The sequence below is a fragment of the Lactuca serriola genome, chromosome 1 (genome assembly GCF_051521515.1).
Source record: "Lactuca serriola cultivar US96UC23 chromosome 1, Lser_US96UC23_V15, whole genome shotgun sequence".
Taxonomy (NCBI): domain Eukaryota; kingdom Viridiplantae; phylum Streptophyta; class Magnoliopsida; order Asterales; family Asteraceae; genus Lactuca; species Lactuca serriola.
Window position 1 is genome coordinate 53,554,029 of NC_136408.1, and position 24,507 is coordinate 53,578,535.

A 24,507-nucleotide genomic window follows, 5' to 3' on the forward strand; every position below is an offset into this window, starting at 1 on the left:
CATTTAGACTTCGTCGGCTAATTTTGACTTTATTTTATTATTTATTTTTAATAGGCCGGGACAGAAACTTTCGTTATAAATTCATAACTTCTTCGTTTGACGTCCGTTCTCGCCTAACTTTTTATCGCTTCGATGCCAACAACGAGATCTTCGATTCTCGTTTAGATTGTTTCGGTTAAAAACCGTTCGATCTCAAATCGAGTATTTCAGGCTGCATACCGCTAAGTCGAAACTTCGATAAATCATAACTTCCTCATACGAAGTCAGATTTGGGCGTTCTATATATATTCGGAAACCTCGTTTCAACTACTACAACATTATCCAAAGATATTAAGTTTATTTTACACTTAAATTTTGACGCTTATTTTTATTCTTAATTAATCAAACCACATAATTAAGCAACTAAGCACAAAACACATAATACTCAAATAATACACTCTTATTATTTCAAAACGGGTTACAAAGGTTAACCTAGACGATTACATTGTTAAAAATGACAAGCCCGGAAACACAGGCGTTACAAATATAGACCGGAGAGTACTCATTGGTAGCTTCATCTTCAACCGACCATGTATTAGGAACATGTGAGTTTCTTGATCTCTTTGTTTTCAGCAATGCATAAAAAACGGAGCCAATTTTGATTGTTTTTACGTTTGAATTACATGCTAATTTTGATTGTTTTTGTCCCAGATGTTTGTTCATCTCAACTTGATCGGGTTCTATTTTAATGGCTCACAACGTGTTGGAATCCGATCTTTACGATCATTGTTGTTTATTTTGTTATTTAGGTTGTTTCAAAGAAATTTGTGAAAAAAGCTATTAAAAATACAATGCATTTTTTTTTCTTTTTTATACATGCATTACATAGCTATGTATTTTAGTATCTTGGTTAGTTTCTTTTAAAACATACACTACCTGACATTCGACAATGCGTTCTTTTTTCATGCCATTAAAAAAAAAGACCAAAAAAGTAAAAATGTTATTTCCATAATCAGAATCGTTTTAGTCGAATCTAAGGGGGTGTTTGGATTAACTTTTGTGGGGCAAAAGTCCTTTTTGTAAAAGGAATTTTTGTAAAAGAACTTTTTACAAAAGTTATTTTTAAAAAAGTGTTTGGATTAACTTTTGAAGGTAAAAAGTCAAAAGTTAAAGTGTTTGGTTTAACTTTTACATGTAAAATGACTAAAAAGGACATGTTTACATGTTTACATATTTACTACTTCACGGAAATTGGTTACCTGTTAACACAATCAGTGACCATCATTACCATCGAAATCTTGATCCAAGATTTTTTTTTTAAAGAATTATCCATCTTCCCATCAGGGCAACCATGGCTTATCAGTTCTTGGTTGTTCATTTCAGACTTCTAGTTTATAATCATACCACAATAACTAGTAGATTGTCTAACCTGACAATTCGCAAATCATCCGCTGTGGTGTTTGACGACTTAAATATCAAAACCACTCATCGATAAGAAAATAGAGAAATTTTATAATTCAGTGTGGGGTTTGGCAGCTTCAATAATTTGAATGTTTGACAATAGAATAAAAAGTAATTAGATTTTTAAACTCATGTACCAAAATTCAGAATTATTCATTTATTTTGGGCAGAAAGAAGTATTAAATTTTGTATCCACTTCTACATGTGCAGGTGTGAAGTGGTAGCAGAGATGTTAGATATTTCGAATCTAAAGATCAAAATCAAGACAAGAACTCAACTTTTATCTCCATATGTCATTTATGGGGTTTATTTAGGTGGTGTTTGTTTTGGAAGTGATCAAATGTCTTTTGTCTTTTTCCATGTCTGCGGAAGAAGACGTGGACTAAAAGTCTTTTTTTATGTATTCATACAAAAAGTCTTAATGCAAAAAGATTGTTTGTTTTTTAATTAGAATGAACTAAAACTTAAGAGATCTTGTAAAAAAGGAGATTAATTAACCATATTTTTTTCTCATATTAAAATACGAATAATTCACGTTGGTTTTTAATAAATTGAAAAACCTATCCATTTAATAATATTTACGAACAATTTAATAGATTTATAGTATTTTGTAAGAAAATATTAGATAATATAAAAAAGCAACGTAAAAATACACATTAGATTTTTTCTTAATAAGAATTGTATACTTACACGTTGCCACCCGATTTGCATTAATTTTCATTGTTCAAAAACAAAACCAATCTTTGAAATTAATGTTGAAACAACCAAAGCTCAAATGCTAAAAACTCAGCATCTCATACATTACTAATATATTAAAATTTATATTTGACTTAAACTTTGCCAATAAAAATTTCATACAATTTCAAACATATAATATTTTTTAAAACATTAGATAAACTATATATATTTCGACTCAAACCGGAAGGCCGCTTACTTATTAAAGTTGATATTTTTAAAAACATAAAGGATTGTTTTGATGATTGTCTTACAATATTAAAACTAAATTCACAAAACTAACATATTTTTATGAAATCATTCATTCTACACGCATTAACTGGTCAGCAATTTGATCTCGTAGATGAACCATATATTCCCGGTCTCTTGCACTTCCGTGTGGTTGTACCTCATCCACGTCATCCTCCTCCTCATCATCATCATCTTGTACATTGTTGCTTTGAAGTGATATATCGACTTGATTATATTGAGAAAAATACTCATCACTTAATCCCTCTTTTATTATATAATTATGAAGCGCAAAACATGCAATGACGATGTTTCTTTGTGTAACCAATGGAAATGGAGCCATTCTCTTCAATATAGGGAAACGTGCTTTCAAGAGACCAAAAGCACGTTCAACGACATTTCGAAGTTTTGCATGTGATTGATTAAATTTTTCTTTGTTGGTTAATGCACGTCTTCGATGGAAATCTCCAAGCCAATACCGCACATTACGATAAGGAGCCATAAATCCTCGAGTGTGTGTATACGCGGCATCACAGAGGTAATACTTATCTGTAAATATAAGGAAATAATTAATTTAAAAAAAAGTAGAAATATTAAATTGAAAATGTAAACAAACCTGGTGGTGGAAATGGAAATGGTGCATCTCGATCTGTTAAAGCTTCAGATAATATTCTTGAATCATGTGCTATCCCTTCCCATCCAGCCACGACAAATGTAAAAATCATATTGAAGTCGCATATTGCCAATACATTTTGATAGCAGTCGCCTTTTCCCCTTCCTCTATACAAATGTTGTTTGTCGAGAGGGACAATAGCATGTACCAAAGTTCCATCAAGCGCACCAACCGCTCCTCTGAAAATCCTTCGTAACCTCCTATTATGTCCCGGGATGTTTGGATTTGGATTAAAGGAAGTTGGTACTATTATATCTTTTGCAAACACCATCATTTTATCCAATACTTCATAAAAATACTTATGAATCGTTTGTTTTGAGTGTTGAAATCTACGTTTGATGATTACATAACGTTGATTGTGACCAATCATCATCAAAAACATCGCCATTTTCTCTTCAACCGATATATGTTTACTATCCTTTAACCAACTTTTTACTCTAAAATGTGTGCAAAGCCGAACATAAGAATCACGTGACATACGTAAGAGTTCAATGCATTGATTATTAGTTCCTTGTAATAACTCTAATGTGAATTGATGCCCAGAAGTTTTTGAGGTATTATCTCGCATTCTTTTCAAACCTCTTCTCCAAAAAAAGCGAAGATACAAATACATAACAATTAGGAGGCGCAACTTTTTATCGTAATCCATTGTGAACCTGTTAAACCATCAACACTTGTTAAACCCTAATATGCTAAATCAAAAAACATAAACATTTGTATCATATTCAAAGCATACATTTTGTTTAAAATAAGTATATAATCCCAATACTAGCAATATTTGTGTCAAATAAGTACACAATCATTCAAATGACAGCAAAAAAACATAATGTCAAACATAAGTTCAAGAAACACATAATTGTTCAAAATGAAAGAAAAAACATAAGTTCAAGAAACACATAATTGTTCAAAATGAAAGAAAAAACATAAGCATAAAAACTACTTAAACATCCCTAATGTGGTGCCAGTCATCTTTATCCACCCTTTTAAGACCCCAGGTATCGGTGGCAATGTCATCCATGCCTCTCTCATATTCATGGACATTCCAAAAAGGTGAAAGGCTGCCAAAAATAGAGGATCCATTGGGTCTAATTCAACTAGCTTCAACTTTTCATAACATATCTTTCTACTGTTGGTCCTTCCTTGCTATTCACCATATGTTGCAGAGCTTTTTGCATATCAAGACACAAATCATCAAGACTAACAGAGGTTTTAGAGGCTTTATCCATATCGATCCTATCGGTCCTATCAGTAGAAGCATCACTAGTTTTAGCCCTTTTATCGGGCCTCTCAGTAGAAGCATTAGTGGTTTTACTCCTTTTATCAGGCCTCTCAGTAGAAGCATCATTGGTTTTACTCCTTTTATCAGGCCTCTCAGTAGAACCACCATGAGCTTTATCACTAGGAGCTCGAGCACTAGTGTCATTGGAAGCGTCATCATCATCATCATCATCTTCTAGGCCATTAAAAGGGTTGTCATCAATTAGAAGTCTTTGCACACGATGAGAAGAAGATGATGTATCTGCGGGTGCAGTTTGAGTAGAGGTCCATTTGATGCTACCGCTGGCACTACTTCCATCAAACAAAGATGCACAAAGGTTGGGATAAGGCAATGGGTGTGTCCTCAATGATCCTGCCTTTGGATGACCCTAAACCAATATTAATAGTAATTATAAGTATTTTGACATCGTTATTAAAATTGGACATAAACTAAAAAAATTAAATTATATAGACACACCTTCTTGAATTCTTCCCATTCTGTGTTCACTAAGGCAAATGAATTTGTTTGAGCCTTGTATAAATTCTCTGACTTGTTTCTCGAATATTTCCACCCTACGTATTTAGCTTTTAGATTATCAAAAGCATTTTTCAATTGTTTTTGTGAAGTATCCATGTCAAACTTTTCTTTTAGAGCTTTCCCTAACGTAACCCAAGACTCCTTGTGCATGCTACCTCCTTTTCTACCAATTCTGTTGACCTCATCGATACACGTATCTAATAAACATTTTACTTGCTCGTTCGACCATTTTAGTTTGTCTCCCATTTAGACAAGCTATATATAATAACTTTATAAATTAAGTCCATGAAAGAATCGACTTAAAAAACTAAAAACTTAACGATTCATATCTATAGATTACAACATGTTAGACAAACAACATAAAATAGAAACATTTGATTCAAGTGAATAAAAGCATTATACTAAAGAGTTTGAAACTAGAAGCATGTAGTTTGAAACTAAACAGTTTAAAGAGAAACTCTAAAGTTTGTGAGTTTTTCCTTCAATTTCAAAAAAATGCAAGTTTTCTCCCAATCACATTAACTTTTCAAAAAACATAAAGTTACCCTTTTGAGTTCTTGCAAATTACTTTTTCAATTATTGTTTATATCCTCTAGGAAGTGTTGCTATAAACAATGAATCCAAAAAAAATATATAACAAATTATTCAATGAAAGTAAAAACCATTTATGATGGTATAACCCGTTTCATCAAAATCAAAAAAGAATCAAACATAAATCATCAACTGAATTACAAAACAGACACTACATATTTTTGGACAACAATACCCCTAATGGCCAGATTCGGTGCCAAAAGGATTTCAAACAAGAAACATGAAAATTACTTATTCAAACAAGAAACAACTAATAATTTTCTGGTATAAGAGAAGTAAACTACATGAAATTTACATCTTAAGCAAAGCATAATCAATTAGATCAGGTAGAAAACAAAACAAAATCAAACAGATTAACAAGAAGTTATTTGAGAAATCAACAACAGGAAGTTATTTGACAAAATGGTTGATGGGTTTCACCAATAATGGAGTTTAAAGTAACAATACAAGTTGAGAGGGAGATAAGAAAAGAGAAACGAGAATGAGGAGTGACTAAACAGATTAAACTCAAGCATGTACAAAATTCCCAAGAAATAATGTTACAAATCTACACCCACTGTCAGAAAACAGAACCAAACACAGGAAAAATGAAGAGCTGAGTTACATCTTAAACTAAACAAAATCACAAGAGAGGAACAGATAAAGCTTAGATGAACAGGAATAGTTTGATTCTAGTACCAAACCGAACAAAATCAAAGAGATAAATAGATGGTATCTGAGAAATTAACAACACAGATGGTTTTTAATTGACAAAATCATAGATGGGATTTCACCATTAATGGAGCCTAAACTAAAAATACAAGCTGAAAGGGAGATAAGATAAACGAGAGAGGAGAACGAAAAGGGACAGAACGAACCTGATGAGTCGGCGGCGGCGATGACGACTTGGAGCAACGAAGGACGAGCGAGGAGCGTCGTAGGCGGAGGGCGTTGGCCGGAGGTATGGATGGTGCGTAGAGATCGCCGGTGGGAGTAATTTCAAGTGAAAGGGGAAAATCGTATGGAGGCGATGAGAAAGCGATAAACGTATTCAGCAATTAGAAGAGGTGCTGTTAGGTCTTTCTGGAAAAGAGATGAAAAAGTCTTTTTAACTTCTTTTGTCTTCCAAAAATCAAACAATCTTTTTATTAAATATCTACCCGCCAGCAGATGTAATACCCTAAAAAGTCTTTTTGACAAAAAACAAACGAGCCCTTAGTCTTCAAGTTTTGTGATCCAAGAAAAGTTTCAAGTAAACCTTTGTATGTGAATCTCAAGTATAAAAATGGGAGAAAAACCTCACATGCATATTTTGCAAAATGGAGAGACAACGATTGGATGATGATTGAGCTGTGCAGATTCTTGAATGACAAGGAAAATATCGATTTTAAGTTTGTCCTAGAGAGCTTTTCACGATACCACTGTCGAGATAATACCATTTATGTTGAAGGCATTGAATTTCTACCCATTGAAAATGCAAGTTTGAAATTACACTTTGGTTCCCATATATTCTAGATTCTTTGTTTATATATTTTGGAACAGAGAAGGATGCATTGCATGGACAACATTATCACATTCTTTTTTATAATCTTTATACAGGTGAAAAATGAAGAAATCAATGAGATAAAGGAAGTCCAACAAGTATTGAAATCAGACTCAAACATGGATCTCATCATGCAACAACTGCCAATGAACCCTGAAGAAGTATACAAGGTATCCGAAAATGGAGACAATGGTGAAAAGGTCATTTTTTTTACTACTAACAAAATTTATCTGTAGGACGAAAATTCTCCTCGTGGTTTTATGATAAATTCTATCTGAACCTATGATGAACAGTTGTTTTCCCTCAATGAAGTGAACGGAAAGACACATCTTATGCTTTCAGCAAAGGCGGCTGCTTACAACTATTCTGATGTGAAGCTTTTCAAAACAAAACCATCAACTCAAACCAGGTTTGCTTTTGAACTAATTATAACCATGAAAGATTTCCTTGTATATTCCCCATGTATTTGAAACTTTCTCAAATTAAACCAGATTTCATAACTTCTTGTGTATTGAATAGTACAATACCCCCCCAAAAAAAAGCTTCCTCTAATAAGTATACAATCACATGATATATGTATGTATATGCAGATTTGCAGAGGTGATTGAGCTTCTACCACAACAAGTATTTCGTATCAATTGCACCATTAAAAGTGAAATGTTATCACAAGATACAGAGTATGCGTGTCACCTTGTCTTCAAGCTTTCAGAGAAATGCCACGGGCTGCATTGTCCTGTGAAAGTACGGAATCTACTCCACAGGAACAACAAAGAGGTTGGAATTGTTTATTTAAGATCCCCAACCCCATGGAATTTACATGATACCGATCAAGCTCCAGAACAGAGAGCAGATGGATAGATGGAGGTTAACGTCTGGAAATTCAAATTAAATCATGAACTCACAAAAAATGATTGTTTTCGTGTGAATTTGAAGTTAATTTGTTATGAAGGGACTTTGTCTGGCCTTATTGTATGTGGCCTTGAGTTTCGGCCAACGTAAGAGTGTATATGTGTGAAGTTGTTTGTTAAATCAGTTCTATATATATAGTTTTTGTAAAATTAGATTAGTCATTGTTAATTCAATTAACAAGTTGAGTATTGAATTCTTAATCAATTGAAGAAACTCTTGATCGTTACTGCAGTAAGATTGAACTCCACTGTTGAGAAGAAACAGATTAAGGTGAATTGTAAAATGGACATACATATTGATCTTGTTAAAGATTTCAGGAAACTCTAATTAATATTACATCTATTGGCTAATCCGAATAGTTTTGCAAGTTGTTGTAGATAATAATCAAATTTCAATCCTGTAGTTGAAGTGAAGTAGAACTTAATAGTTGTATAGTCTGTTATTTGTAGGGACTTGAAAAAAGAAAAAAAGATTGTTGTATCAGAGCATTCAAAAACATGTGAGTTGGAAGGACCAAAAGTGGAAAGAAGTTGGAAGGGTGAGGAAATAAGCTAAGAATTATACATCGTTTTATACTTTTATTATATAGATCTTTTATCAGAGCATTCAAAAACATTTAGCATTCTTTTTCTTTAATATATTCATTGACTTTTTTGGTAATACATTTTTCTAAATTTTGGCAATACGCGTTTTCCATAGGAAAGAGGTCAGAAGCAACGTCTTACGTCATCATATTGGTCGTCATAATACGTAGATTTGTAACTTCGTATGTATAAATGTATTCCTCTCCTACTCCTACTATAAGTAGCCCTCTTTGGAACCACAATCGGCAATTCAACATCTCTTCCTCCGATGTCTCGAGCACCATCGCGTTCAGGGGTTAGGAAGCTTGTGCCTTCTCAGGTAGAAGACGGCCAAAACCGTGGTGGTTCCGATAATATCAACGACAAACCACTGTCGTTTCAACATGTGGCTCCAAGACCTCCGTCTTTGATACAAAACCTCGAAATACAAGATCTCGCTGCTAACCCTCCTTCCCATAATGCTGTCAATCCTCATCAATCTACTTCAGCTGCTGAACATCTGAAAGTTCTTGACGGAACAACTACTAAGGCGCCGCCGTCTGCCGGAGGTTTGATTCATGGTAACAGAAATTAAATTGTTGTAACTTCTTCATCTGAAATTCATGATGTAATCTTGATTGAAGTTGTTGTAGTATGTGTTTTGTTGATGTATCTTCCCCATATGTCTTGTTTCTCCAAAGTTTCTAAAGCTGTTTCCTTTTCTCCTAATCTCGTCAAACGTAGAGATCGAGAGAAAGAACATGAGCAAATTCAGTTGGTAATTAGTAAGGAAGTATAAGAATTTTTAAGTGTGTTCAAATGGGATTAAGTTTCAAATAACCACACACAGCTGATTTTTCCACAAAGTCAAACTATGTGAAAGATTCTTGTATAGATCTGAATGTAATGATACTTTGGATGAATTTATTAAAGTTCTAACACTCGTTGATTAGGGTTAAAATCATCGAACGAAAAGTGGTTGAATTTTGAGCCAAACCTACAGTTATATCCGATTTAAATCTAACCATGCTTCGTAAATCGTATATGATGCTTATGGAAGTCAGTGAGCAACGTTTTGACTTGAAGATAAAAAAAAAAAAAAAGTCAAAATAATTGTGGAATGTCTGAGTTTGACTAAAAGTCAAAAACTTCATGGTGTTCATCGTACTTTTTGAAGGTTTGAACATCAGGAATTTAATATTGATAGATTAATCAAATGCCGTTAACATCCAAAATAAATTTACTTGGATTACACTACACAAATTGTCCAAGTAATTTATCACTTTTAGAGTTTTAGATATAGTTCGTTCTCGTACATCTTTATGGTCTCCGGCTCGTGCGATTAAACACCTCACAATTGCTTATTTTATTGAAATGATCATTTTATCCATATAATTTTATATTCTTATGCAATTTCGTACCTACCCATATTCTTCTCCATTAATTAAAAAACAGCGGAAGCCCCCTCGCCCCTTCGTGCCTTTCGACCAAATATGTCAAGAAAAAAAAATTCAAAATGCAACTACAAACAAGAATACTGGTAAAAGAAAGAGTTATTCCTACGATAGCAAAAGAGAGCACTCTATTGGTTAATCATCTGGAAGGTTCTTCAGAAATTTTATGTACTTCTTCAGAGTTGTTTTGATTTTCCTTTGCAAGGCCTGAGAAAAATCAACCATTGATGTTGCATCTTGTTTTGTGCTCATGATGCGTTGAATGCCTATGACATAGTTTATGTACCTTGGCATAGTCGGAGTTTCTTGCAACATCTGTTGTTTACTTGTTTGGTTGCGTGCTGATACTCAATGTCTTCTTGGATTGCTGCATTTTATATTTGAGTTGCTTTCCGCTGGTTGCTGAGTGCCTTTACAACTGCTTCTAGCTCTAATATCTTCCTTTTTTTTTTTTTTTTTTTTGTATGTGTGTATGTGACTGTAATAGCTGAATTTGTTATATCATAGTTTGGATACACATAGCAAATTTTATATATATATATATATATATATATATATATATATATATATATATATATATATATATATATATATATATATATAGACAAAATTTCACGATTGGTCCCTGTGGTTTACACAATATCGCATTTTGAGGACTTTCTAGCAAAAAGTCACGCGAATGGTCCTTAAGGTTTCATTTAATTGCGCGATTGGTCCTTGACCCTAACCCCGTCATTTTTGAGCCGTTAGTGAAGGGGTAAATTTGTCTTTTCATCTTGCAGTCACTCTAATAATCGATCATTATGCACATATACGCATGAACTCTGTAATTAAGTACAAAGATCATCTTCCTCAGCTACCCATTACCCTTTCGCATTCATCTTCTTCTCCAACAGAACACAAGGCAGAGGATCATCTGTCGATTGAAAACGATAATGGTGTTAACGTTATGGTCACTTCGTTCCAAACACACTAAAGCATCAAAGTATGATTTGGAAAGGATATACCGTAAGTGACTTACTAAAGTGATCTTTGATTTTCTCGATTTGATATTATGCCCAAATTGTTGAAATTTTTTTTGTTATTCTTTATTTCAGAGGGAATAAGCAACTATTTCACTCTGAAAATCCATCATGGTGGGATATTCACGAAAAGCCCTGGGAGAAGGTACGTAGATGGAACAATAGACTATGTTGACTTCGTAGATATTGACGTTTTCTCTGTGCATGAGTTGGATACAATGGTTCGAGAAATAGGGTACGTAGAAGGGCAAACTTTGTATTATCATTTTCTTATTCCAGAAGTAGAGTTGGACTTTGGTCTGTTACCTCTAGGAAATGATGGGGATGTGCATGTATTGTCAAATTATGTGGAAAAAAATAACCTTTTAAGTATCTACATAGAGCATGGGCATACAAGGGTTAACAGTTATTTTTTGTCCCCCACCAAGGTTATTATTGAGGAGTTGGTTACTGATGTATCCCCTGAACTAGATAGGAACCAAAAGAAGGGAAAAGTTGTTGGGTCTTCTAGTATAAAATTAGACTACTCCCAGTCCATTGTGCCATATGGAACATTTGATGGACCTTCACAAGTGATACAGGATAGTGAGCCAGTTATGGATGATGAGCCAGTTATGACTGATGAGCCGGTTTTGAATGATGAACCAGTTGTGAATGATGAACCAGATTTGAATGATGAACCAGTTATGAATGATGTACCTGTTATGAATGATGTGCCAATCATAGATGACCAATATGATGAGCCAGTTATGAATAATGATCCAGTTGTAGATGATGAATATGATTGTGAGGATAGTGCAGATGAAAGTGATTTTGATAGTCAGCATGATGCAAAAAAAACAGTGTTTGATGAGGAACCTTTGATAGATGATGTGGAGGTGAACATGATCAACTTCTGTAGTGTACTTGATGAAGACATGGACTTGGGCCAGCTTGATCCGATAAACAATAATACTAAGGAACATGAAGACATTGAAGATGAACCTTTAGAAGTCTTAGACAATGATGTAGTTGAGTCATTTGCTAGTGAAAAAGAGCCTAGGAAGAAATTGTTAAGGTCCATTCTAAAACTAGTTGCTTGTTCATCTGGTGAGGTTCACACTAAAGCTTTTAAGATTGGTCAGACGTTCAAGGAAAGGAAAAAATAAGAGAAGTTATTGCCAACTACTCTGTAAAAGAAAGGAGGGATCTACATTATGTAAAGAATGACAAGACAAGAGTTAGGGTAAAGTGTAGGGGTATTGTTCCTGAATTGACTGGTGACAGTAATAAAGATAGGGGCAATTTAGTACTTTCCAAGAAAACAACTTGTCCATGGGTTCTTTTTATATTTAGGGCAGATGAGAAACAACTTTGGACTGTCAAAACATACGAAGATTCCCATTCTTGTTTGCAAACAAGGTCAGTGAGGGCTTGTTCATCTAAGTTTCTAGCTAACAACATATTGCATCAAGTTGAAAGTAACCCCAAGATCCCTACACGTGCTTTACAAGATGAGTTAGTACAGAGGTATTCACTTTCAATATCAAAGATGAAAGTATTTCGGGCCAAAGCTATGGCAAAACAATATGTTTATGGTGATTATGAAAAGCAGTACGGTGTTTTGAGAGAATATGCCATGGAATTGAAGTCAAAGAATCCAGGAACAACTGTGAAGATAGATGTCGAAACTAAACCCAATGTGTCTTTTGAGACAAGGATCTTCAAACGGATATATATATGCTTAGGTCCATTGAAGGAGGGATTTAAAAAAGGTTTGAGGGATTTTCTTGGATTTGATGGTATGTTTTTGAAGGGTCCCTTTCCAGGACAAATTCTTACTGCAGTTGGGCTTGATTCGAACAATGGCATTTACCCAGTTGCATATGCCATTGTAGAGACTGAAAATATTAACTCTTGGACATGGTTTTTGGAACACTTGGGTGATGACTTAGATTTGAATTATTCATCTAACTTCACTTTCATTTCAGATCGGCAAAAGGTACCCTCTAACTTTTTATTCACTTTTACTTTTTTTCATTATTTCATTTACTAACTTATTTTAATTGTACTCACAGGGAATCTTGGCTGCAATAGAGAAGTTATTTCCATCAGCTGAGCAAAGGTTCTGTTTAAGACATGTGTATGACAACATGAAATTGAAACACAAAGGAGATGAATTGAGGGAAGCAGTATGGTGTTGTGGAAAAGTATACAACATACCAAAATTTAATAGGGCTATGGAGAAACTGAAAAAGCTTAACCCAGAAGCACATGAGTGGTTAAGTAAAATTCCTGCAAAACACTGGGCAAGATCCCATTTCTCTGGTAAGTATCATACTCTTTTCACTAACATATTTCATAACTGATTTTAGTAATTAATTGTTTGGTTTTATATATAGGAAGGGCATTGACTGATAGTTTAACAAATAACTTGTGTGAGGTATTTAACTCCAAGCTAGATGAGGCAAGGGACAAGCCTATAATCACTTGTTTGGAATATATTAGAGAATACCTCACAAAGAGAATAGTAAATGTTCATAAGGTGCTAGACAAATGCAAAGGTTCTCTAAGTACAACTGCAACAACAATCTTAGAAAACAATAAGACAGAGGCAAGTAAGATGAGGGTTCTATTTAATGGAGCTGATAAATATCAAGTGACTGGTCTATGGATGGAGCAGTATGTTGTGAATTTGAAAGAGAGGAGTTGCACTTGCAGGAAATGGGACATTACAGGTATTCCATGCCAGCATGCTATTGCTGCAATGTATGATAAGATGCAGAATGGGTCAGAATGTGGAGATCCTGAGGCTTGGGTGAGCAAATGTTACTGGCTCAGTACATGGAATGCTATGTACCAACACACAATTGACCCAATAAATGGAAGGAGCATGTGGCCTACATCTGATTGTCCAACAACCCTTCTCCCACCCAAACATCACAAACAGGTTTGTTGTCATACATGTTTTGTTTAATTTAACTTGAAACTATTTAATAAACTTGTTAATATGTAACCATATGAATTTGTTTATAGGTTGGTAGGCCAAAGAAAAAAAGGAAGAGGGCAGTTGATGAGCCAATTCAAAGTACCAAGTTAAGTAGGAAACACTTGACAGTCACTTGTAGCAAATACCACAACAAAGGTCACAATGCTAGGACTTGCAAGGGGCAGGGAAGTCCTAGTGAAGCTGGATAGGGGGTGGACAAAAGAAGGGAAAACATGTTGTAGCTTAGTTTGTATTTCTAAGTAATCTTTTGCTATTATGTCTAATTAAAGTTAGAACATGTTTACTAAGTTTGGTTATGGTATGTCAATCAAAACAACTACTTTTGATAGGTCTTTTGGGTATTCTATGTTTGTAACATGATATTACACTTACATGCATTATGGTTAATGGTAATGCTACTTTGGTAATTAGTTTTTTGGCTACGTTACTGCACTTTGATAATCAACATTACACTTACATGCAATCAAATTGACAATTTCCTTCCTTGCTAATATAATATCCATCACATTAAAACAAAACATCAAACTTACATTACATATTATATCTGTTACATTTTCTTGTCCCAACATTACATACAATCATAGGGAAAATCCTTCAAAAGCTATGAAAAAAATGGGACCAAAACACAGATTCCAAGTTATAGATTCCCCCCCCCCCCCCCAAATGCTTCTTGATTTTTTACTTGAAAAGGTAACACACCATGAAAAACAACCAACTCAGACAAAGTAGCCATTCCACCATCATCAATCTTGCTTCGAGATTGTTTCTTCCACGCAACAACCCCGGAATCACAACAGTTGACCTAGGGCACATGGGAGGGTCGAACCATCCAAAAAAGCTGCATGTTCCTCCTAACCTTGAGCATGACCAAAATCGACGACCTGGGTTCAAGTCAGTCCACGATGTCACCAAAATCGCCGGCCTTCCACAGTGGCATATCACCATCTTCTTCAATTTTGGAATAGAATGTGAGTAGGGAGGGAAGAACAGAAGCAAGGAACGAGAAGTAGAAGGATATAAAGGCGGACCTTAAATTATATAATCTGATGCACAACAAGATGAAAAGACAAATTTACCCCTTCACTAACGGCTCAAAAATGACGGGGTTAGGGTCAAGGACCAATCGCGCAATTAAATGAAACCTTAAGGACCATTCGCGTGACTTTTTGCTAGAAAGTCCTCAAAGTGCGATATTGTGTAAACCACAGGGACCAATCGTGAAATTTTGTCATATATATATATATATATATATATATATATATATATATATATATATATATATATATACACACACACACACACACACAAGCCGTTTATCCACGCCCAGCGACGGGCGAATAGTTTTTTTAAAATTTAGTTTCTAGAAGCGATTATTCTTTTGTGCAAATAGTTTACTGTTGAAACACATGATTGATCAAACATCCAAATAAGAACTATGTTAAGTTCAATGTCATCTCAAAATATTTGCATAAGAAATTATCAGCAGAATATCAATAGGCAACTTTAAAACAATTTTGAATTCTTAAATCCTTTGAATAAGGTACATTTATCCGCAAAACCAAGATTCAAATACTTTTGAATAAAGACTATCTTTACAACAATTAAAAATTTCTTTAGAATGACAATTATATATATATATATATATATATATATATATATATATATATATATATATATATATATATATAAACGCAAGGACAATAAGAACGTAAAACAATGAACTAAACAAATCTTGATAAGCTTATATAAGAATACAATTAAAAAAAAAGTTTTATTATCCAATTATCAAAGATCCATTATCAATTTACACCATTAATAAACACCTATTTTTGAAGTGAACATTATAATGGACCATTTTTGAAGTGAACAACGCTATAATGTATAATCACGTAATATTATCCTTTGTATAGATAATCACGTAATATTATCCTTTGTATAGACAACTTCCATCAAATGTGGTAGTTTGATGCTCTCATTTGATGGAGATGAGCTCAAATCAATAACATAAATCTCTGCACATTTATAATATAATTAAATTGTCATGTGTAAAGAATTTTACTGTTTGAAGCTAATAGAAATGGTTATGTGACAATTTCATGACATAGGGTAAATAGGAGATTCCAACTAAGATTTCTCCATTTGCACTGCATGTTTCTGATTTCAAAGGATATCCATTTTTCAAAAAATTATAAATAAGTTTAAATTCAAAATAATAAATATGTTGCATATAAAAAAAATGTTTTACCATATTAAAAATATAATATATAAAAATGTTTAATTTGTATAAATTATCAACTAATCTCCAACCATTTGAAAGTAGTTAGTTAGCAACAACACACCTCCCATTCCCATTTCTTTTATCAATGTAATAAATTGAAAATTCTACTAAATTCAGAGGTGCAGTCATCTCGCAACATTAACCTGCATGACGATACAACCATTAATTTAAAAAAAAAAAAAACTCATATATGTAACTTATTTCAAGTCAATGTCAGCTCAAAACTAATTTGTATTTAGATGACATCCTTTTAGTTGAGCAAAATATATAATGTACGTTATTGTAATGATTTAATGGAAACAAAATGAATGAAAATGTTAAAATAAACAAATAATAATATATATGTTATTGCCTCTTGCCACCCGAAACAGGGAAAATTACACTTACAAATTTGTCTATTAATTATGTCAACAGAGATTAGCATGTTCAAAAAGGACATAGTATTTCCAGAGATTTGATGTATGCATCATTGATTTGTTGCAACCCAAAAGAATGTATTTAAAACAGTAGATTAATATTATAAGATCCAATTATCTCTTTTTAGTAAATAATTAACAAACATGTGAGCCTTAGAGGTTGAAGAATTGTTTTTTTTTCTTTGTGCAAAGTGTACCTAAGATAAAGTTTCACCACCTTTGATCCTTTTTTCTCTTAGCGGTATTTGGGTCTTGTCGCTTCAACTATATATATTTACAATAAATGTAAATATATAAATATAAATAAACTTAAAAAACTACTTAAAAATACCATTAAATCCTTTTATGAAAAGTATATTGTTTTATAAAGATGTTGAGGGTATAATTGGTATAAAAAAATGAACTTTCACTCAACCTATGGATATCATAAGCAAAATCCTTGTGTGCATGTAATCCATCTACAAGTGAGTGACTTACTGCAAACTAAGAAACCAATAGTTTCCCAATATTACCCTCTAACACCATATTATGCTAAACCTTGTGTTGATTCCTTATGATGAACTTTTATCACATCATGTTGTTATACTCTATGCAAACACTCCTCACAAAGCTTCAAGTTCTGGAATAGAACTTATTATGAGTTAAACATTATATGATAAGAAGTATTTATAAAAAACCAATTAAAGGGCAACACGGTCATTGAAAAACTTCAAAAAAGGGCTGATATGTAACCCGGTTCCTTTAGGGACCAAAACCGAAAACATATAATTAAACTTGAGTACCAAAAATGTACATCCCTGTATTACAAATATGATTCGTTAGAAAGCAAAAAAAATAGAATTGCTTGCCTAAAAGTGAAACCTGGTGGGCTTTGAATCTGTCTTGTCCTTTCCCTCCCCCCCGCCCCTCCCCCCCCCCCCCCCAAGAGATCAGATCTCTCACATAGATGCCCCATTCCCCCTGCTATACCAACACACACACACACACACAAACTAACTATAGCATTACAGAAAACTTTGTTTTCTTCCAAAGCCATGCCACAAAATTAAGCTTTTAGTTCCTTCTTTTTGAAATTTAGTTGTTAAACACAAACACACAGTAAACAAATCCGGTATACACACACCTAATATTTATGTACAATGAACAGATGAAAACAAAAAGGAAACATATACCTGATTTATTTCTTCTCTTAACAAGGAATTATGGCTTATTTAGGAAGAGTGTTGGTGCCATGGTTGTTGCCATCATACCCACCACCAAAACAACCTTATACCACCACCATTACAACCTATCTTAATCACCACCAACCACTATCCTCCACCACTGAAAATCATAACCCATTACAGCCTCCCCACGGAGACCATGTGGTGAACCTCTCAGTACAATTCTCTAAACAACAAAAGGATATATATATATATATATATATATATATATATATATATATATATATATATATATATATATATAGAGAGAGAGAGAGAGAGAGAAAGAGAGAGAAAGAGAGAGAAAGTTTACCTAGATTTTATAAATGCAAGAAATAGAGATGATAATAGAGTTAAGAAGCCACATTCAATCTGGTTATTTGTCTCCCTCATCATCTCAATGAATCAACTAATTGTGGAAGACCTGCAATTGGTAAAGTAAAAAAAGAGTCAAGGGATGAAGAGATATTGTTTTAACCTATAGAAAAATTAAAAAGCATATGAACCTTAGTATGTGAATTCGATGGCAGTAACCTGAAAAAAAATCAGTTTGTTGTAAAAGTATGATAGCTATAACCAAAAATCTGAATCAAAACATGAATCAGACACAACTCATGACATTTCTAAGACAAATATTTTAATAGAAATCCTAAATATTATCTTTTATAACCTTTCTTGGTCAGAAATAGTTACGACACTAACAAATTATGAACTCATTAGCATACCAACATACCTTGATGATGGTGGTAACCCAAGTTCTATGGTTTTAACAGAGAATGTTGAGTGACAGCATGGATTTCGATGGGTAGATTAGGTTTCGACATATAGAATCGAAAACGATGGTGGACGATTTTAGAGAGGGATACGAAATAGGTGATGGTCGATGACGGTGTAAGGGTATGGTGGTAACGTTCATCTGTCAGTGGTGAACAGTGGTTGTGGTTGTAGAGGAGCAGTAAGACGCGACACCATCAAGGTATGTTGGTATGCTAATGACTTCATAACTTTTTTGGGAGCTGTTAGAGCAGACGATAATAAATGTTGTGTCTATGGATTTCATAGAGGGTTGAGTGGTGTTGGAGACGGTGGTCTCTAGGATTTTCATATGGGCGATGGTTCACTGGTGGTGCAACGGTGGTGGGGTAGAGAGGAGAAGGGAACACCAATTTGAAGTAAGGATTGCAGGAGATACTGTCGGAGGAGGCAAATGTGGATACATGAACCATAAATGAAATAGGAGGGATATGGATTAGGGTTCTTATCAGAGAGTTTGAGAGAAGAGATGACTAAGAGTTCTTCCACAAGCAATGCCTGTTAATCGACTGAGATAAGAGATGATATATAGAGAGATAGAAGAGAGCATAAAGAGACTGGAGAGATGGAGGTGAGCAATTAGAGAGACATAAGAGATTTGGGAGAAACGATGATTGATGGTATGTAGATAAAATTAGGGTTTTCAACGTTTAGATATAAAGAGAAGGTATTATCGTCAGTCACACCCAAAGGAGCATGTTCAGGCGTTTTCATTATGCTTAATCAGATTGTACACGATGTTGTAACATGTATACCTCTTAATTTTCAAGAAATGGGCAATATGCTTAATATTATAGTGTATATATATATATATATATATATATATATATATATATATATATATATAACTTTTTTTTGGATTTTCCCATTTATTTTGCATTTTAAAATTATTTTTTAGAATATGTACAATGTAATATTCTATTTGAATATTTCAAGTATTTTTCAAAAAAAAAAAAAAAAAACGAGAATTTTTTTTATTTTTTTTAGTTAATTCAAGTTCCGAAAATAATATTTAAAAAAAGAATTTTTAGATTTTTCCATTTATTTTGCATTTTAAAATTATTTTTTTGAATATGTCAGTGTAATATTCTATTAGAATATTTCACGTATTTAAAAAAAAAACAGGATTTTATTTTATTTTATTTTATTTTATTTTTAGTTAATTCAAGTTCCAAAAATAATATTAAAAAAAAGAATTTTTGGATTTTTCCATTTATTTTGCAATTTAAAATTATTTTTAGATTTGGTCTCACGGTCTCACAAAATTAGAATGGTTTCAAATGAACCTGAACCTATATATATATATATATATATATATATATATATATATATATATATATATATATATATCATAAAAACCATATGTTAAATATCTCAACTCATAATAAAATGTCGTGAAACAACTGTATCAAATCAAACTATGTATCAAAACAAACTCCCAGGATAAAGACTGAAGTTGTGGTGTGTGCGATGCCATCATCCCGAGCTCTTCCCCTTACTTGCGGAAGTACCTGAAACCAAAACTAAAACTGTAAGCACGAAGTTTAGTGAGCTCCCCCATACTACCACATACCATACAAGAACATATAAACACGTACTGGGCCTTGCCCACTGCATCGGACCGAAGTTCGGAACTGACTGGGACCTTGTCCCCTGCATCGGACCGAATTTTGGAACTAACTGCATCGGACCGATGTTCGTAGCTGACTGGGACCTTGTCCCCTGCATCGAACCGAAGTCCGGAACTAACTGCATCGGACCGAAGTCCGAAAACTAACTGAGCATAACATAGCATAGCATAAACACATATCAACTAGCATAACACACATGATCATAAACTCATATATTGCATACTACGTCAGGCCGTAGCCCATAACACCTAACTCATAAATCCTGTCTGAGCCACGAAGGCATCAAACACACTAACAACTACATTGGACCGAAATCCGGAAACTACTGCTAACTAAACGGGCCGACATTGTGGCCTTAGACCCGTTCCTACTGGAAGGAAACTCACCTCGTAGCCTAGCTGCTGAAAGGACTGCTCCGGAATCTGTCTGTTGCGTCTCCGGTTTCACCCCGGCTATAATATTAATGAGCACCATCAATCAAATACTGATAATAATAATACTGAGGATAAAATGACTCTCCTACCCCTGGTCCAAGTCAACCTAACTATCAATGTCAACATTCAGTTGACCTGACTCGTCGAGTTGGGCCGCCAACTCGTCGAGTCCTTACTCTTACTTCCTTGATTCCACTCGCTACTACTCGTCGAGTTTTGGCGCAAACTTGGAGAGTTCCTCTTTGCTACTAACACTCTGACGATCTGCATCCGACTCGCCGAGTTGTATGAACAACTCGTCGAGTTCTCCTTCCTCAGATGATTATTCTAGCTATGACTTGCTGAGTTGTATGAACAACTCGTCGAGTCTGTTCTTGAAATATGAAGATGGCCTTGAACTCGCCGAGCCAGGGCATTGACTCGCTGAGTTCTTCCACGAATGAGTCTAACCCTCTAGCTCACCGAGTTCACTTCTCACTCACTGGTTCCACTCGACATAACTCGGAAAAGGAAACACAGGGGACTCGCGACTCGACTCGCCGAGTCAGAAGAACAAATCGCCGAGTCGTATGCATTCAAATACTATACACTCGATTCTGCGTGAAACTAATCCATGTCATTAATAGATCTGGATTCTTGGGACTCGATTTACACGTAAAGTTTCCAACTTTACGTGTAAATAACATCAAATGGAGCTTTTAAGGTTAAAAGCACAGTATAATAGTAGATCTAGAGCTTTCATGCAAAATGGATCCATAAAGGTGCTAGATCTAAGCTCTTGGAAATCAAATCTAGCTAGATCTGAAGGTTAATCAACTCCATGAGTCCTCTATGCTACTACTAAGCTAAGAAATGGTTTAAGAATGGCTTCACAAAGGAGATTTAAGCATAGAAACATAAAAGGGCCAAGATATACCTTACTTTCTTCTGAAATTCCTCAAAGATCTAGGATCTCCTTCTTCTCCTCTTGATCTACCTTTCTTTATCTCTCAAAATCTTCAAAGAATACACCAAAATCACACAAAATGAAAAAAGGGATCTATGGTTTCGAGAATGAAGCTCTGAGGGGTGATGGGGGCTGACTTGAGGCCCCCAAAAGTTGTTTATATAGGGTGCAAACCCTTGAAATTAGGGTTTCATCCAGACTGGCGGACTCGCCAACTCGCCAACTTAAACGTGCTCGAAATCGCGACCCTACTCGACGAGTCCGGCTACTGACTCGTCGAGTTCCCCTTTACACTTGAAGAAAAATAACAATAATTAACAATATAAATATCATACCAAAAATGGGGTGTTACAATCCTCCCCCACTTGTCTTAGACTTCCTCCTCGAAGTCTGCTGCTACTGAATCTAAGAACAACTCAGGGTAATGCCCCCGCATCTCCTCCTCGGACTCCCACGTCCACTTAGATCCCTTCCGGTGCTGCCACTGTACCTTTACCAACTGAATTACCTTGTTCCTCAAGGTCTTCACCTTCCGATCCAAGATCGCAACTGGCTTCTCGACATAATTGAGGTTGTTATCAACCTGAATATCCTCAATGGGAACTATTGCTGACTCGTCCACCAAACACTTCCTCAGCTGAGAAACATGGAAAGTGTTGTGGATCTAGCTAAGCTCTGATGGAAGATCCAATCGATAAGCAACCCGACCCACACGGGCCAAAACCCTAAAAGGACCAATGAACCTGGGGCCCAGCTTGCCCCTCTTCCGAAATCTGATAACACCCTTCCACGGCGAATCCTTCAGGAGGACCATATCGCCCACCTGAAACTCCAAATCTGAACGCCTCCTATCGGCGTAACTCTTCCGCCGACTCTGAGCAGTCTGCAGTCTGCCACGAATCTGCTGGAACAATTATGTCTTCTTGAGCACCACCTCGGTGCTCCCAATGACTCGCTGACCGACCTCGCCCCAACAAATTAGGGTCATGCACTTCCTCCCATAGAGCATTTCGAAAGGAGGTCGATCGATACTCGCATGGTAACTGTTGTTATACGAAAATTCCGCTAACGGAAGATACGTATCCCAACTGCCACCGAAATGTAGAACACATGCCCGCAGCATGTCCTCGAGGGTCTGAATCGTCCTCTCGCTCTGTCCATCCGTCTGAGGATGGAAAGCGGTGCTAAAATGGAGACGAGTACCCATCTCGTCGTGAAACCGCTTCCAAAATCTGGAAGTGAAACGGACATCTCGGTCTGACACCACCGAAACAGGCACTCCATGACGTGCCACTACCTTCCTCACATAAATATCAGCTAACTTTTATGCTGATATGCTCTCCTGAATCGGTATAAAATGTGCACTCTTCGTCAACCGATCCACAATAACCCATATAGAATCCACTCCACGCGCAGTCCTGGGATGCTTTGTGATGAAATCCATGGTAATGTCTTCCCATTTCCACACCGGAATGTCTAACGGCTGCATATTGCCGTGAGGTCTCTGGTGTTCTGTCTTAACCTTCCTGCAGGTCATGCACCTCTCCACATACCAGGCGACATCCCACTTCATGCAGGGCCACCAATAATAGGGTCGAAGATCTCTATACATCTCTGTAGCCCCCGAATGAATGGAAAATCGAGACTTATGGGCCTCATCCATCAACACTTGCCGTACTCCGCCCCAGTACGGCACCTAAACTCTCCCGTGAAGGGTCAACAATCCTCTACTATCATAGTCAAAAGAAGCTACTCGGCCCACGATTCTCTCACACTTCTGTCTCTCCTCTTTGAGGCCTTCTCCCTGTGCCTCCTTAATTTGCTCCAATAATGGAGCAATCACCGTCATCCTCAAAAAAATGTCCCTGATCAGGGCCACTACCGCCTTGCGGCTCAAGGCGTCAGCCACTACGTTGGCTTTCCCCGGGTGATAAAGGATCTTACAATCGTAATCCTTCAACACATCCAACCATCGCCTCTGCCTCATATTCAGATTCGGCTGATCCATGAGGTACTTCAAACTCTTGTGATCCGTGTAAATGGTACAACGGACCCCATAAAGGTAATGTCTCCAAATCTTGAGGGCAAACACCACTGCCCCCAGCTCTAAATCATGCGTAGGATAATTAGCTTCGTGAGGCTTCAACTGTCTCGAGGCATAAGCTATCACACGGCCTCGCTGCATCAACACTTCTCCCATACCTATGATCGAGGCATCACAATAGACTACAAAATCCTCCACTCCCTCTGGTAGGGTAAGAATCGGTGCCTCGCACAATCTCTGCCTGAGGGTCTCAAACGCTACCTGCTGCTCAGGCCCCCAACGAAACGCTACCGACTTCTTGGTCAGTCGGGTGAGCGGTACTGCTATCTTGGAGAAATCCTAGATGAATCTCCTATAATACCTTGCCAACCCTAGGAAACTCCGAATCTCGGATGGAGACCTCGGAACCTCCCACTGCATCACGGCCTCAATCTTGGCCGGATCTACCAAAATACCCTTCTGGTTGACGAGGTGACCAAGGAACTGCACCTCGCGCAACCAAAACTCACACTTGGAGAATTTCGCGAAAAGTTTCTCCCTCCTCAAAACATCTAGCACCTCTCTCAGGTGTTCCTCATGCTGCTCCTGAGTCTTGGAATACACCAAGATATCGTCTATGAATACTATCACATACCGATCCAGCATCGGCCTACACACGCGGTTCATGAGGTCCATGAACGCGACCGGAGCGTTGGTGAGCCCAAACGGCATCACCACAAACTCATAATGACCATACGTGGTCCTGAAGGCAGTCTTCTGCACATCCTCATCTCTGACCCGCATCTGGTGATATTCGGAGCATAAATCAATCTTGGAGAACCA

The 24,507-nt window shown here is 35.8% G+C and overlaps 3 protein-coding genes across 3 annotated transcripts; 2 read left to right on the forward strand and 1 right to left on the reverse strand.

Annotated features, from left to right (window-relative positions):
• Positions 1 to 1,625: 1,625 nt before the first annotated feature.
• LOC145068646 (F-box protein PP2-B15-like) lies at positions 1,626 to 8,234 on the forward strand. The gene is made up of 4 exons (XM_079015651.1): positions 1,626 to 1,754; positions 6,661 to 7,184; positions 7,278 to 7,393; positions 7,575 to 8,234. The coding sequence occupies exons 2-4, from the start codon at positions 6,990 to 6,992 to the stop codon at positions 7,840 to 7,842; spliced, it is 579 nt and encodes a 192-aa protein (XP_078871777.1). The 5' UTR covers positions 1,626 to 1,754; positions 6,661 to 6,989; the 3' UTR covers positions 7,843 to 8,234.
• LOC145054993 (uncharacterized) lies at positions 2,477 to 3,725 on the reverse strand. Its single transcript, XM_079003277.1, has 2 exons — positions 3,020 to 3,725; positions 2,477 to 2,952 (listed from the first exon to the last, which is right to left on the reverse strand). The coding sequence occupies exons 1-2, from the start codon at positions 3,723 to 3,725 to the stop codon at positions 2,477 to 2,479; spliced, it is 1,182 nt and encodes a 393-aa protein (XP_078859403.1).
• Positions 8,235 to 12,463: 4,229 nt separating the features above from the next.
• Positions 12,464 to 14,298, forward strand: LOC145068656 (uncharacterized). Its single transcript, XM_079015661.1, has 4 exons — positions 12,464 to 12,913; positions 12,990 to 13,239; positions 13,314 to 13,861; positions 13,948 to 14,298. The coding sequence occupies exons 1-4, from the start codon at positions 12,464 to 12,466 to the stop codon at positions 14,107 to 14,109; spliced, it is 1,410 nt and encodes a 469-aa protein (XP_078871787.1). The 3' UTR covers positions 14,110 to 14,298.
• Positions 14,299 to 24,507: the final 10,209 nt, after the last annotated feature.

Coding starts and splice junctions, on each gene's coding strand:
- LOC145054993 (XM_079003277.1), bottom strand. CDS start 3,725: ATGGATTACGATAAAAAGTTGCGCCTCCTAATTGTTATGTATTTGTAT. Junction 2,953..3,019: donor ATTTCCATTTCCACCACCAG/GTTTGTTTACAT, acceptor TTATATTTACAG/ATAAGTATTACCTCTGTGAT.
- LOC145068646 (XM_079015651.1), top strand. CDS start 6,990: ATGCATTGCATGGACAACATTATCACATTCTTTTTTATAATCTTTATA. Junction 7,185..7,277: donor ATGGAGACAATGGTGAAAAG/GTCATTTTTTTT, acceptor TATGATGAACAG/TTGTTTTCCCTCAATGAAGT. Junction 7,394..7,574: donor AAACCATCAACTCAAACCAG/GTTTGCTTTTGA, acceptor ATGTATATGCAG/ATTTGCAGAGGTGATTGAGC.
- LOC145068656 (XM_079015661.1), top strand. CDS start 12,464: ATGAAAGTATTTCGGGCCAAAGCTATGGCAAAACAATATGTTTATGGT. Junction 12,914..12,989: donor TCATTTCAGATCGGCAAAAG/GTACCCTCTAAC, acceptor TTGTACTCACAG/GGAATCTTGGCTGCAATAGA. Junction 13,862..13,947: donor CACCCAAACATCACAAACAG/GTTTGTTGTCAT, acceptor ATTTGTTTATAG/GTTGGTAGGCCAAAGAAAAA.